This window comes from Polyodon spathula, chromosome 2, assembly GCF_017654505.1.
Source record: "Polyodon spathula isolate WHYD16114869_AA chromosome 2, ASM1765450v1, whole genome shotgun sequence".
Lineage (NCBI taxonomy): Eukaryota > Metazoa > Chordata > Actinopteri > Acipenseriformes > Polyodontidae > Polyodon > Polyodon spathula.
In genome coordinates this window covers 106,933,533-106,947,388 of record NC_054535.1, presented here as the reverse complement: position 1 = coordinate 106,947,388, position 13,856 = coordinate 106,933,533, and the positions used below count along the sequence as shown (strand labels likewise).

The following is a 13,856-nucleotide window of genomic DNA, read 5'->3' as shown; positions in this document are numbered from 1 at the left end:
GAGTAAGCGCTGAGTGTAGTTATTCTGTTTCTTCCCAGTAGAGTAAGCGCTGAGTGTAGTTATTCTGTTTCTTCCCAGTAGAGTAAGCTGAGTGTAGTTATTCTGTTTCTTCCCAGTAGAGTAAGCGCTGAGTGTAGTCATTCTGTTTCTTCCCAGTAAAGTAAGCGCTGAGTGTAGTTATTCTGTTTCTTCCCAGTAGAGTAAGCGCTGAGTGTAGTTCTTCTGTTTCTTCCCAGTAGAGTAAGTGCTGAGTGTAGTTATTCTGTTTCTTCACAGGTAGTGCGGTCGTGTGTAGTCTAACCTTCCTCTTTTTCTCTGTGTGATTCCACAGCATTCCAAAGAGCCAGAGAGAGAGATGTGTGTACGGGCACTGTACGACTATCAGGCTGGTGAGTGTCAGAATCACCCACTAGAGGGTGCTGCTCCACAATACAGGAGACCGTGGCTAGGGATCCTTTAGTAAAATTGACCACAGTAAATTTGCCAGGAAATTTTACGTTTTTTTTTTCACCATGCTTTGGTTATAATGTGCATGTATCATGGTTTGCCCTGATTTTCTGTGGTTTTTTTTATTATTTTGTACTATTCTTTACCATGCCTGGCTGTGATTTACAATGCTTCCCTATGGTTTACCAATGCGCTCACACTTTGCTATGTGTTCAATGTGCTCCACTTGTATAAGGGACGTTCCCTTGCTGATGCAATGTTATTGTCATTCACTAATCATCCCAAATTCCTCACATTTTTTATTAATCTTGTTAATGTTTCAAACACCTTGAGGAGTGCTGAAGAGAACTTAGTTGTTATATTGCTCCATTGTTTGACTGTAGTTTTGTAAAACGAACAGGCGTTGCTCTGGACTGAATACATTCAGTTCCCTCGAGCTGTTTTAACAGCACATCTGTGCATTTATTAAAGCAGGGCTGTTTGTTGCCAAGCAGGTTCTTCTTATGATTATCACACATACAAATCTAAATGTGAGCTCCTCATTGTAGAGTTTTAATAAAGGTAAATTTAGCAATGTAATGCATGTGCATTCCTCACCCAGGGGTGTCGAACCACTCCAGACAGCTTGAGGTGACAGTAGTGCACATGCCCACATCTCAGTGAAGTCAAGTTAACCTGATTTTCTTTTATTTAAAGGGAACTACATCAATAACAGTACAGTCAAACCTGTATTAAGAGACCACTCAAGGGACAGTCTAATAGTGACCTCTTAACACAGGTGGTCTCTTAAAAGATTATTATTACTTATGAATTTTCTATTTGTCTGCTCTGACATGTTTTCCTGTATTTATGTATGCCTTAGATACACTGTAAAAGCCAGCAGATGTAATATGAACAAAATGAAGTATGTAATTTAATAACAGTCATTTAGATAATACATTTACAAATCAAATTATTTTGTGAAAGTAATGAATGCTTTACCGTCTCAGGCCACACAGAATGTTTTAAATCCTTTGCACATGTCTATACCTGTGTCTGCCTTTCTGGTACGTGTTGATTCATTGCATCCTGAAACCAATGCCAGCATAAGCAGAAGATCTTTTGTGATTTCCTCACACATTGTTTTCATTCTGTTAAATTAGCGGGAAAGAACAATGTAAAATGAAACTGACATATTGGAAGCTACCTAGTTCCCAGGCAAGTGCCAGAGCTAATGAGCATTGATGATTCTCAGACATTAATGTTCCTTTTTGTCCACAGATAGCGTTACTCTCATCAACCAGTATCGAGAGGGGGAATCATACTTCCTTGCACCAATAGGGACCACAATGAGCGTTACACTGACAGGAAACCAACATTTTTCAGAGATCCCTCAGAATCTCAGAATGATGAGATGACTTGAAAAAAATCTCCAAAAATGTAAAAAAAAATAACGAAGTCCTGAGAATTCTCAGCTGTCTGACTTTATCTTTCAGAATACTGCTTGTTTTCCGATAGTCAGTCAATCATGTAGCTCTGATGACTGTATATAACACAACACACTTGCAAATAGAAGGGAATAGTTACAAATCCCACGCATGCCAGACCTTTTTTAGATATTTATGTTATATAAAAAAAGGTATTTTTTGCAGGCAAATGTTCAATTTTAAAACAGAAATAAATCATTTAATATAAATGATATAGCTTTCACAATATATCTGTTCCCTAGTATATTTCCATGTTGACAAAACAAGTTAGTTGTCATTAAACTTGGATGTCCTGTAATATACATATGCGTGGATAAACGTGCCTGGGGTCTGCAAAAATTTGCAAAAAAACCTCAAGAACCCTAGTGTCTAATGAAGGCATAGAGGGATCTACCACACTGAGTCAGTAGAACTTCAATGTACGCAGAGTAGCCCAGCAATACAAATATCAATCAAATGAGGCTCCTCTAAAGAGGGCCCACGACGTAGCCACTCCTCCTGTAGAGTGTGCAGGGCCCTAGCATTCTGCAGTGCTGCAGTGCTCTAGAGCACTGAGGGTGCCAAAACATAGAGGTACCGAGGCTCTTAGGCACTGAGGGTACCAATGCAGGGAGGTTTTGAGCACCGAGGCCGGCGACGTACCGAGGTGCCGAGGCTCTGATGCACTGAGGCGCCAAGGCTCTGAGGCACAGAGGCTCTGAGGCACCTAGGGTGATAAGGCACCAAGGCTCTGAGGCACCTAGGGTGATAAGGCACAGAGGCTCTGAGGCACCTAAGGTGCTGAGGAACCGAGACTCTGAGACTCCGAGAGTACCGATGCAGGGAGCATTTCAGCACCGAGGGCTCTGACACACCGAAGTGCAGGGGCTCTGAGACACCGAGGTGCCAAGGCTCTGAGGCACCGAGGGCGCTGAGGCACTGAGACACCGAGTGCACCAAAGCACGGAGGAACTGAGCTCCTGGGGCGTATGCATTGAGGTTAGTGGGCTGGGTGTCTAGTCTGGAGCACGTGCAGTCACACAACCGGGGCAGCATGTAGCTTACAGCGCAGTGGAGCACAGCCTGCAGACAGTATACACAGAAAAGAAAGAGAGAGATTTTTATTTTTTACGACCCAATGCACTGAGGTGGGAGGGTCACTGTATGCGTGGAGTCTACTCTACAGTGGGCTGGAATCAGACCCAGTGGAGAAAGCACACGTAGGCCGTGCACACCGAGAGGGCGGGCCGAGTCAGCCCAACGGCGTTGAGTAACAGCAGGTACAGCAGAGCCAGGTCCCATTGGAGGAATACATATCTCTCTTTTGTTTATTTATTTATTTTTAGTTGCAAAAAGCGGTCAGTAGATGCTGTAGGGCAGACTACAGTTGGCAAGCGATGTAGGCTGTTGAAAGAAAGATTTTTTTTTAAACTGAGCGCAACTGCGCAGCATTTCAAGCTCAGTCCTCAGAAGCCACGTTTCCCATTTCGGGGAAGTGGCAAGCCAACTTCCAGCAATAAATTGCAGGGGAACTAACAGAAAAACTCGAAGTGAGAGATGTTACAAAGACGCAATCATGCAGCTGAGAAGTTTGTTATACCTACCTTACCTACCTGATTGTGAGAAGCAAAAGGGAGACGTGATCTCCGCTGAGTGAATACTTATTCCCTGGGTAGGCGGGATCGAGGACGTCACTCCCCGGAGCAGCCTATCGGCAGCTCTGACATAAAATGCTCAGTGAATACCCGACCTGTGGAAGGGATATCCCAAAAGTATTGGTTGATGGTCGTCTTGGAATTGAAAGGGAACTACAAACCGGTGTGTAATTCAATATGTTAAAGTAACATTATTCAGCAGGTTTCATTCGACTTTATGAAGCAAAATGAGTTAATTGTACTGATCTTACGATTGTGTCTGGTCATCTGGATCACTTAGCTTCAGAGCCATGGCCTGGCTTATTTCAGTTATCTCAGATATTAGGGTTTTCATCTGAATTGCACCTCTCTTTATATTTAAGGCATCATCAGGTCAGACATTGTATTACATGTTCTTTTGGAGCTTATTTTAAATTAGTTGCACACTCATTGCACCAGCAATACGGGCGTATAGACTGCATACATTTTAAGCACTGTTAGTCACTGTAACACCCTCTTGATATTCCTTCCATAGAATTCATGTTTTTCTGTAGTATTGTACTTGGCTGGCAAGCTGCCTTCAGCATCGCTTCTTTTCATGAAGGTAGATTTTAGGATGTCGCTGCTGATTTCCTCCCCTGTGAAGAGGGTGTAGTGGAGTGGTCTCATACACTGGGGTGTCTGTGTGTGCTGCTGATTTCATCCCCTGTGAAGGGGGTGTAGTGGAGTGGTCTCACACACTGGGGTGTCTGTGTGTGCTGCTGATTTCATCCCCTGTGAAGGGGGTGTAGTGGAGCGGTCTCTCACACACTGGGGTGTCTGTCTGTGCTGCTGATTTCATCCCCTGGTGTAGTGGAGTGGTCTCTCACACCAGGGTGTCTGTGTGTGCTGCTGATTTCATCCCCTGTGAAGAGGGTGCAGTGGAGCGGTTTCTCACACACTGGGGTGTCTGTGTGTGCTGCTGATTTCATCCCCTGTGAAGAGGGTGCAGTGGAGCGGTCTCTCACACACTGGGGTGTCTGTGTGTGCTGCTGATTTCATCCCCTGTGAAGGGGGTGTAGTGGAGTGGTCTCTCACACCAGGGTGTCTGTGTGTGCTGCTGATTTCATCCCCTGTGAAGGGGGTGTAGTGGAGCGGTCTCTCACACACTGGGGTGTCTGTCTGTGCTGCTGATTTCATCCCCTGGTGTAGTGGAGTGGTCTCTCACACACTGGGGTGTCTGTCTGTGCTGCTGATTTCATCCCCTGGTGTAGTGGAGTGGTCTCTCACACCAGGGTGTCTGTGTGTGCTGCTGATTTCATCCCCTGTGAAGGGGGTGTAGTGGAGCGGTCTCTCACACACTGGGGTGTCTGTGTGTGCTGCTGATTTCATCCCCTGTGAAGAGGGTGCAGTGGAGCGGTCTCTCACACACTGGGGTGTCTGTGTGTGCTGCTGATTTCATCCCCTGTGAAGGGGGTGTAGTGGAGCGGTCTCACACCGGTGTGTCTGTCTGTCTGTCCACACTCATGTACATCAGTGTGCCGCACTTACATTTTTCATATATCTGGAATCGCTTATCCACTTGCTGTGAAACTTGGTATTAACATTATTTGGATATACAGTTCTGTAGATATATGATGCTGTCTGTCCATCTGTCTGTCTCTCTGTCAGTTCATCCATCTGTCTGTCTGTATGTTTCACTTACATTTTTGCCTTATTCTGGAGAATTGCTAATCAAATTGTGGTTAAACATTCCATTGCTAATGCATATTCTATGCTATTCTGTGATATGGTTGATATTATTATTATTATTTATTATTATTATTATTATTATTATTATATTATTATTATTATTATTTTATTTAGTTCTTAGCAGACGCCCTTATCCAGGACGACTTACAATTGTTACAAAGTATCACATTACAGATAATCGAAGTTATAGAATACAATAAAATCAGTAGTAAGAGCATATTCAAATGAGAGAAGATAAAAATTACAGTAAATATGTTTGAGAGTGATTACAGCTAAGAGCAGTTGAATATAATATTGGTTATAAGAGTAAATTCCATTAAGAGCAAGTAGTCAGTACAATAAATGGATAAGAATGATTTCAAAAAGCGTGAATATGGTTACCTTTAAGAGTAAAATCAAGCACAAGATACAGAAGATATAATTATGATTGCAAGCAGTAGTAGAATACTGCAGAGTCTGGAGCAGTACAAGGTGATGCCAGTACTGATTCAGCTGGGTGCCATGTAGTCCAGTATAGGAGAGAGTTGGGAGGTTTACTGTATATGTCATGGTCTGTACCTTGTTCTTCATAATCTTTTCTCAAGTTTTAAATACTACTTATTTTCTGTTAGCTTGTCATGAGGTCCTCACCCAGCCTTCGTCCTCTTACACACGCACACACACACACACACACACACACACATATATATATATATATATAAAACCCAGTGGAATCTGTATCTGTGTGTCCCTCTTCTATTCCCCCTGCAGAAGACGACTCTGAGCTGTCATTTGAACCTGGTGACATCATCAGTGCTGTGGAGATGGTGGACCAGGGGTGGTGGCGTGGCTGCAGTGAAGACGGTCGGCAGGGTCTCTTTCCATCCAGCTACGTGGAAACCCTTTAGAAAAGGACAGGGGATTGGGGGAGGGGGTCACATTTAAAAGCTTCCCAGACAAAAAGGGCTTCTATTGATCCTGTACACTGCCCCCTTGTGGAACATGTGATTATTGCAGGTAGAACACAGAACACAGCTCTTTCTGAAGCCCTGTGCTGGTTGTTAGTGGTTTCAGTGGCTTACCAATGTGTGTAATTCAGTGTTTTTATTTTATTTTATTTTATTTTTTTATCTGCTTTGCTTATAAAGTCTTAAAGCTATCATACGATCGTTATCAATTGGATACTATCTTCAACTGAAAGCAGACCTTGTTGTCTGTTTTTTCTCAGCATTCCCCTTATATAGTTGTATTTGTGCAGGACACAAGCCTCTCTCCTCTTGCCCCTGAGTCTCTCTCTGATCACCAGACTTTCTGCTGCTGCTGCTGTTCTAGCACAAGCAGGAGGTTATTAGAGTTCCACCTGCCAGCGTTGATGTAGCTTTGGAACTCAAAGTGAATTTATACAGTGAATGATGTAGTTTTGTTTTCGTGTATTATTTGTTGGTACAGCTAAGAGGAAAAATTAATGCTTTGTAAGGATGTGCTGTTGTTGTGTGGAAGCGTTTAATTAAAAGTAATAACAGCTTGTCTTTCAAGGCATATCATTTTTGTGTAGTGTAGTTTTAGTAGGAAACCTTGCTTTTAACACTTTTAAGTACACAGCAGACTAGAACTGTATTAATCCAATGTTTTTGTTTTTGAGTTCTGCTTTTTCCATTGCAGGTATTATATGATGGACTCGTCATTACTAGAGTTAAAAGTGGGGAGTGCACCAGCTAGTGCTGAGGCTATATATAGAAACTGTCTTGTTTGACATTTTTTTTTGTATGCATCCTCAGCTTAAGCACACTTTGTATGTTTTTAAATTTGCATCAGGTAATATTAATGCTGTGCCTTTCACAGGTTTGCTGCAACTTTATTTTATTTTAAGTATGTATGTTCTGCACTGAACTCATTCCAATTGCAATATGTACCTGTGTTTCCATGTATTTTGTGATTAATGAAGTGTTTGGAGATAGGGTGGACTGCACTGGAGACTGGAGTCCTCTGTTCTTCCAGTTAGCTGGCAACCCCCACCCCCTACTGGTACCCTTACCTCTGCCAGGGAGAAACCCTTGGAAAAGGTGGGAGTGAAATCCAGTCTCCAGGCCCTGTCCTTGGCCTTTCTTCAAAACTGTCAGCCAGACTGCCCACGGGTTGCCAGTTTGTGACGGTGGATTTGTGACGAGGACACCAGACCAGGAGCTTCGGTCGTAATCTGAACTCCAGGAGTTGGGTCGTAACCTGAACTCCAGGAGTTTGGGTCGTAACCTGAACTCCAGAGTTGGGTTGTAATCCGAACTCCAGAAGAAAAATACTATCTTTTTTACACCCCAATGGCAACACCTCAGAAACTAGCGCTCTTAACAACAGTGTCGTCGCTCCTGCTCCTCAGATTAGTCGGCCCGCCGCTGATATTTTTCAAACCTGAAGATTATGTTAAAATATGGCTAGGCAGAGGTCAGCATGCAGCTCCCAACACTAACAGTAAGGCGTGAAACCCACAAGATTCAAGAGCAACACATCAGGTCTAGAAATAAAAAAAAGCCATCCCTCTTCCTTAATTATAAGATCTGGTACCTAAAGGTAAATAGCTACTGCTTATAAAAATGATATGAACATATTTTAGATTTTTTATTTAACCTCATGTTTTCAAAGAAGCTACAAAGAATAGTAGTACAGTGTTTCATGTTAGATTTCAAAATGTCACATTGTTCAATTTTTGTCCGTTTTTTGTTAAGTATATGGAAAACTACAAAACGGTATTCAGCAGGTTTCATTCAAATTTATGAAGCAAAATTAGTTAATTCTATTAGTTAACACTATTGCCTGGAAAGCTACTGTTGTTTATAAAAAGAATGTTCACACTGTAAATCTTTTTATTATTATTATTACTGTAATATATCCTTTCTCTTCATTTTATCCTGGTTTTCCTCGTTGTCATGTCTGGCCATGCATGGTTGCTGTTACTCTCTGATCACATCGACAGCAGTATTGTCTTAGGAATTGCATGTTTTTATAAGAAACTGTGCATCTAATACATAGCTATTGAACTTGCTTGCAAGGGGATTCTTTCTACATGGAGCTAATTGCGATGGAAATAAATATATTTTCAAGCTAACTGTGTTTTTGTTTGTATTTTTCAGTATATTCTTCCATAATCAACATCAGAGTTGACTAAGCTTTTGAGCAGTAATATTTGTGACCAGCAGGGTTATCAATGGCATAGGGTTTTAAACTATTTAATTCTGTAAATCTTTGATATGTAGATCTCATATGTGCAGTTTTGAAAGAAACACAATGGAACAAACATATTTGAAGTCGTAGTTATTAACAGTATCTCAGCCAGGCTCATCTATTCATTTTATAGGTCTAAAAAGGGTAGGTTTTGATACAGCAAATATAAAAACACTGTTGGAAGCCATGCTTTTTGATTGACTTGATTCCCAGTCAACAATTTCCCCTATCAGGTCTCCCCTGTTCTCGTTGTAATGTGGGTGTGGCCCAGAGGGTGGAGCTAATTAGCTAATAAACACCTTCATTGTGTCTGTAGGCAGGGCACAGGTGTATTTCACTTCTTTTAAACCTGTGCAAGACGGTTTGGTGAAGTATCATGAGAAATGCATGACTTCTTGCATGCTTCTTTAATACGAATGACACCCACAAACATAAAGACAAAATCCCCATCCTGCAGACCCATTGAATCCCCGTCCTGCAGACCCACTGAATCCCTGTCCTGCAGACCCATTGAATCCCCATCCTGCAGACCCATTGAATCCCCATCCTGCAGACCCATTGAATCCCGTCCTGAAGACACATCGAATCCAATCATGCAGAACAAGTGAATCCCCATTTTGCAGACCCATTGAATCCCCATCCTGCAGACCCAGGGAATCCCTGTCCTGCAGACCCATTGATTCCCGTCCTGAAGACCCATTGAATCCCATCCTGCAGACCCACTAAATCCCATCCTGAAAACCCATTGAATCCGCTCCTGCAAACACATTCAATCCCATCCTGCAGACCCATTGAATCCCTATCCTGCAGACCCATTGAATCCCTGTCCTGCAGACCCATTGAATCCCATCCTGCAGACCCATTGAATCCCATCCTGCAGACCCATTGAATCCCATCCTGCAGACCCATTGAATCCCATCCTGCAGACCCATTGAATCCCCATCCTGCAAACCCATTGAATCCCCATCCTGCAGACCCATTGAATCCCATCCTGCAGACCCATTGAATCCCATCCTGCAGACCCATTGAATCCCATCCTGCAGACCCATTGAATCCCTATCCTGCAGACCCATTAAATCCCTGTCCTGCAGACTCATTGAATCCAATCCTGCAGACCCATTGAATCTCGATCCTGTAAACCCATTAAAACCCCATCCTGCTGACCCATTGAATCCCATCCGACAGACCCATTGAATCCCATCCTGCAGACCCATCATGAATCCCTGTCCTACAGACCCATGAATCCCTGTCCTGCAGACGCATTGAATCCTAATCTTGCAGAACCATTGAATCCCTGAATCCCATCCTGCAGACCCATTGAATCCCTGTCCTGCAGACCCATTGAATCCCATCCTGCAGACCCATTGAATCCCATCCTGCAGATCCCATCCTGAATCCCTGTCCTGCAGACCCATTGAATCCCTGTCCTTGAATCCCTGTCCTGCAGACCCATTGAATCACTTTCCTTGAATCCCTGTCCTCCAGACCCATTGAATCCCATCCTGCAGACCCATTGAATCTCATCCTACAGACCCATTGAATCCCTATCCTGCAGACCCATTGAATCCCTATCCTGCAGACCCATTGAATCCCTGTCCTGCAGACCCATTGAATCCCTGTCCTGCAGACCCATTGAATCCCCATCCTGCAGACCCATTGAATCCCCATCCTGTAGACCCATTGAATCCCTGTCCTGCAGACCCATTGAATCCCTGTCTTTGAATCCCTGTCCTGCAGACCCATTGAATCCCATCCTGTCCTGCTGTCCTGACCCATTGAATCCCATCCTGCAGACCCACTGAATCCCAGTCCTAGACCCACTGAATCCCTGTCCTGCAGACCCATTGAATCCCTGCAGACCCATTGAATGTCCTGCAGACCCATTGAATCCCATCCTGCAGACCCACTGAATCCCTGTCCTGCAGACCCATTGAATCCCCATCCTGCAGACCCACTGAATCCCATCCTGCAAACCCACTGAATCCCATCCTGCAAACCCACTGAATCCCATCCTGCAGACCCACTGAATCCCATCCTGCAGACCCACTGAATCCCATCCTGCAGACCCACTGAATCCCTATCCTGCAGACCCATTGAATCCCATCCTGCAGACCCATTGTAGGGTAGTACGTCACATAGGGTAGTACGTCTTATGTTACTTTAGGGTAGGACGTCTTGGTGACTTAGGGTAGTACGTTTTGGTAACCTTTATGGTAGACGTTTGGGTGAATGACTTAGGGTAGGACGTCTGGGTGACTAGGTAACGTTCGTAGTACTTAGTTTAGGGTCCTTGGTAACTTAGGTAGGACGGTTTGGGTGACTTTATAGGACAGGACGTCTGGGTCACTTAGGTATCCATCGCGACTTAATTAGGACTGTCTGGGTAACTTGATAGGACGTATGGGTACTTAGGGTAGGACGCCCGTCTTAGTGTAACTAGGGTAGTACCGTCTGGGTGACTTAGGGACAGGAGACCTACTCACTGAATCCCTGTCCTGCATACCCATTGAATCCCCATCCTGCAGACACATTGAATACCTGTCCTGCAGACCCATTGAATCCCGTCCTGCAGACCCATTGAATCCCATCCAGCAGACCCATTGAATCCCCATCCTGCAGACCCATTGAATCCCATCCTGCAGACCCAATGAATCCCATCCTGCAGACCCACTGAACCCCATCCTGCAGACCAATTGAATCCCATCCTGCACACTCACTGAATCCCTGTCCTACTGACAGACCTTAACTTGACTAGGGCCCACGGCTGGGTCACTTATGGGTAGGACGTTTGGGTTACTTAAGGGGTACACCGAGTAACGTCCTGGGTAACGTCTATGTAACTTACGTCCCTAGACGTCTCGTAAAACTTAGGGTAGCTGTCTGGGACGTCTGGGTTTGAATCCCTGTCCTGCAGACCCCCATCCCTGAATCCCATCCTGCAGACCAATTGAATCCCATCCTGCACCCACTGAATCCCATCTGCAAACCCATTGAATCCCTGTCCTGCAGACCCATTGAATCCCATCCTGCAGACCCATTGAATCCCTGTCCTACAGACCCACTGAATCCCTGTCCTGCAGACCCATTGAATCCCATCCTGCAGACCCATTGAATCCCTATCCTGCAGACCCACTGAATCCCATCCTGCAGACCCACTGAATCCCATCCTGCGGACCGATTGTATCCCATCCTGCAGACCCATTGAATCCCTGTCCTGCAGACCCATTGAATCCCTGTCCTGCAGACCCATTGAATCCCTGTCCTGCAGACCCATCCTGAATCCCTGTCCTGCAGACCCATTGATTCTGCAAACCCATTGAATCCCCATCCTGCAGACCCATTGAATCCCTGTCCTGCAGACCCATTGAATCCCAATCATTGAATCCCATCCTGCAGACCCATTGAATCCCCATCCTGCAGACCCATTGAATCCCCATCCTGCAGAACCATTGAATCCCATCCTGCAGACCCATTGAATCCCCATCCTGCAGACCCATTGAATCCCCATCCTGTCCTTGAATCCCCATCCTGCATTGATCCCTGTCCTGCAGACCCATTGAATCCCTGTCCTGCAGACCCATTGAATCCCCATCCTGCAGACCCATTGAATCCCCATCCTGCAGACCCATTGATCCTGCAGACCCATTGAATCCCATCCTGCAGACCCATTGAATCCCATCCCATTGAATCCCAGTCCTGCAGACCCACTGAATCCCATCCTGCAGATCCATTGAATCCCTGTCCTGCAGACCCATTGAATCCCATCCTGCAGACCCATTGAATCCCATCCTGCAGACCCATTGAATCCCATCCTGCAGACCCACTGAATCCCCATCCTGCAGACCCATTGAATCCCATCCTGTCCTTGAATCCCTGTCCTGCAGACCCCATTGAATCCCTGTCCTGCAGACCCATTGAACCCCATCCTGCAGACCCACTGAATCCCAATCCTGCAAACCCATTGAATCCCATCCTGCAGACCCATTGAATCCCCATCCTGCAGACCCACTGAATCCCATCCTGACCCATTGAACCCATCCTGCAGACCCAATGAATCCCCATCCTCCTGAACCTAGGACGTCTGGTAACTAACGGGGCAGAACTTCTTGGTAAACTTAGGAAGGCCCACTGAATCCCATCCATCAGCACCTGCGGTAACTTAGAGTAGGACGTCGTGGTAACTTAGTGATAGGACGTCTGGAGTAACTTCGGAAGACGTCTGGGTAACTTTAGGTTAGGCGTCTGGTGACTTAGGGACAAAGGACGGGTCCTTGGGTAACTTAGGGGAAAACAAAAAATGTATCCTGCAGACCCATTGAATCCCTTTCCTGCAGACCCATTGAATCCCATCCTGCAGACCCATTGAATCCCCATCCTGAATCCCTATCCTGCAGACCCATTGAATCCCTGTCCTGCAGACCCATCCTGCAGACCCATTGAATCCCCGTCCTGCAGACCCATTGAATCCCTGTCCTGCAGACCCATTGAATCCCTGTCCTGCAGACCCATTGAATCCCATCCTGCAGACCCATTGAATCCCCATCCTGCAAACCCATTGAATCCCTGTCCTGCAGACCCATTGAATCCACTTAGGGGCGAGGAGAGGACGGCTGTAACACGTAGGACGTCTGGTAACAGGGACAGGCCGTCTGGGTAACTTGAATTCAGACAGGACGTCAGTAACTTAGGGTAGACGGTCTGGGTAACTATTAGGGGTTACCGTTTACGGGTAGGACGTCTGGTAACTAGGGATACGTCTGGACAATGCATCCCATCCGACAGACCCATTGAATCCCATCCTGCAGAATCCCTATCCTGCAGACCCATTGAATCCCTGTCCTGCAGACCCATTGAATCCCCATCCTGCAGACCCATTGAATCCCTGTCCTGCAGACCCACTGAATCCCACTGAATCCCTGCAGACCCATTGAATCCCTGTCCTGCAGACCCACTGAATCCCATCCTGCAGACCCATTGAATCCCCATCCTGCAGACCCACTGAATCCCTGTCCTGCAAACCCATTGAATCCCATCCTGCAGACCCATTGAATCCCTGTCCTGCAAACCCACTGAATCCCAATCCTGCAGACCCATTGAATCCCTGTCCTGAATCAATGAATCCCATCCTGCAGACCCATTGAATCCCTGTCCTGCAGACCCCTGCAGACCCATTGACCCATTGAATCCCATCCTGCAGACCCATTGAATCCCCATCCTGCAGACCCATTGAATCCCTGTCCTGCAGACCCATTGAATCCCATGCAGACCCTGAATCCCTGTCCTGCAGACCCACTGAAATCCTCAGACCCATTGAATCCCTGTCCTGCAGACCCATTTAACCCATTGAATGCAGACCCTGTCCTGCAGACCCATTGAATCCCTGTCCTTGAATCCCTGTCCTGCA

The 13,856-nt window shown here is 45.6% G+C and overlaps 1 protein-coding gene across 3 annotated transcripts in view; it reads left to right on the top strand.

Moving 5' to 3' along the window:
• LOC121306874 (drebrin-like) overlaps window positions 1–6,442 on the top strand; it is a 63,444-nt gene extending 57,002 nt beyond the window's left edge. For all 3 annotated transcript variants that reach the window (XM_041238867.1, XM_041238860.1, XM_041238874.1), the window contains 2 exons: window positions 332–389; window positions 6,008–6,442. In XM_041238867.1, coding sequence (XP_041094801.1) covers window positions 332–389; window positions 6,008–6,144 — 195 coding nt within the window. In that variant the 3' untranslated portion in view covers window positions 6,145–6,442. The remainder of the gene's footprint in view (window positions 1–331; window positions 390–6,007) is intronic.
• The last annotated feature ends 7,414 nt before the right edge of the window (window positions 6,443–13,856 follow it).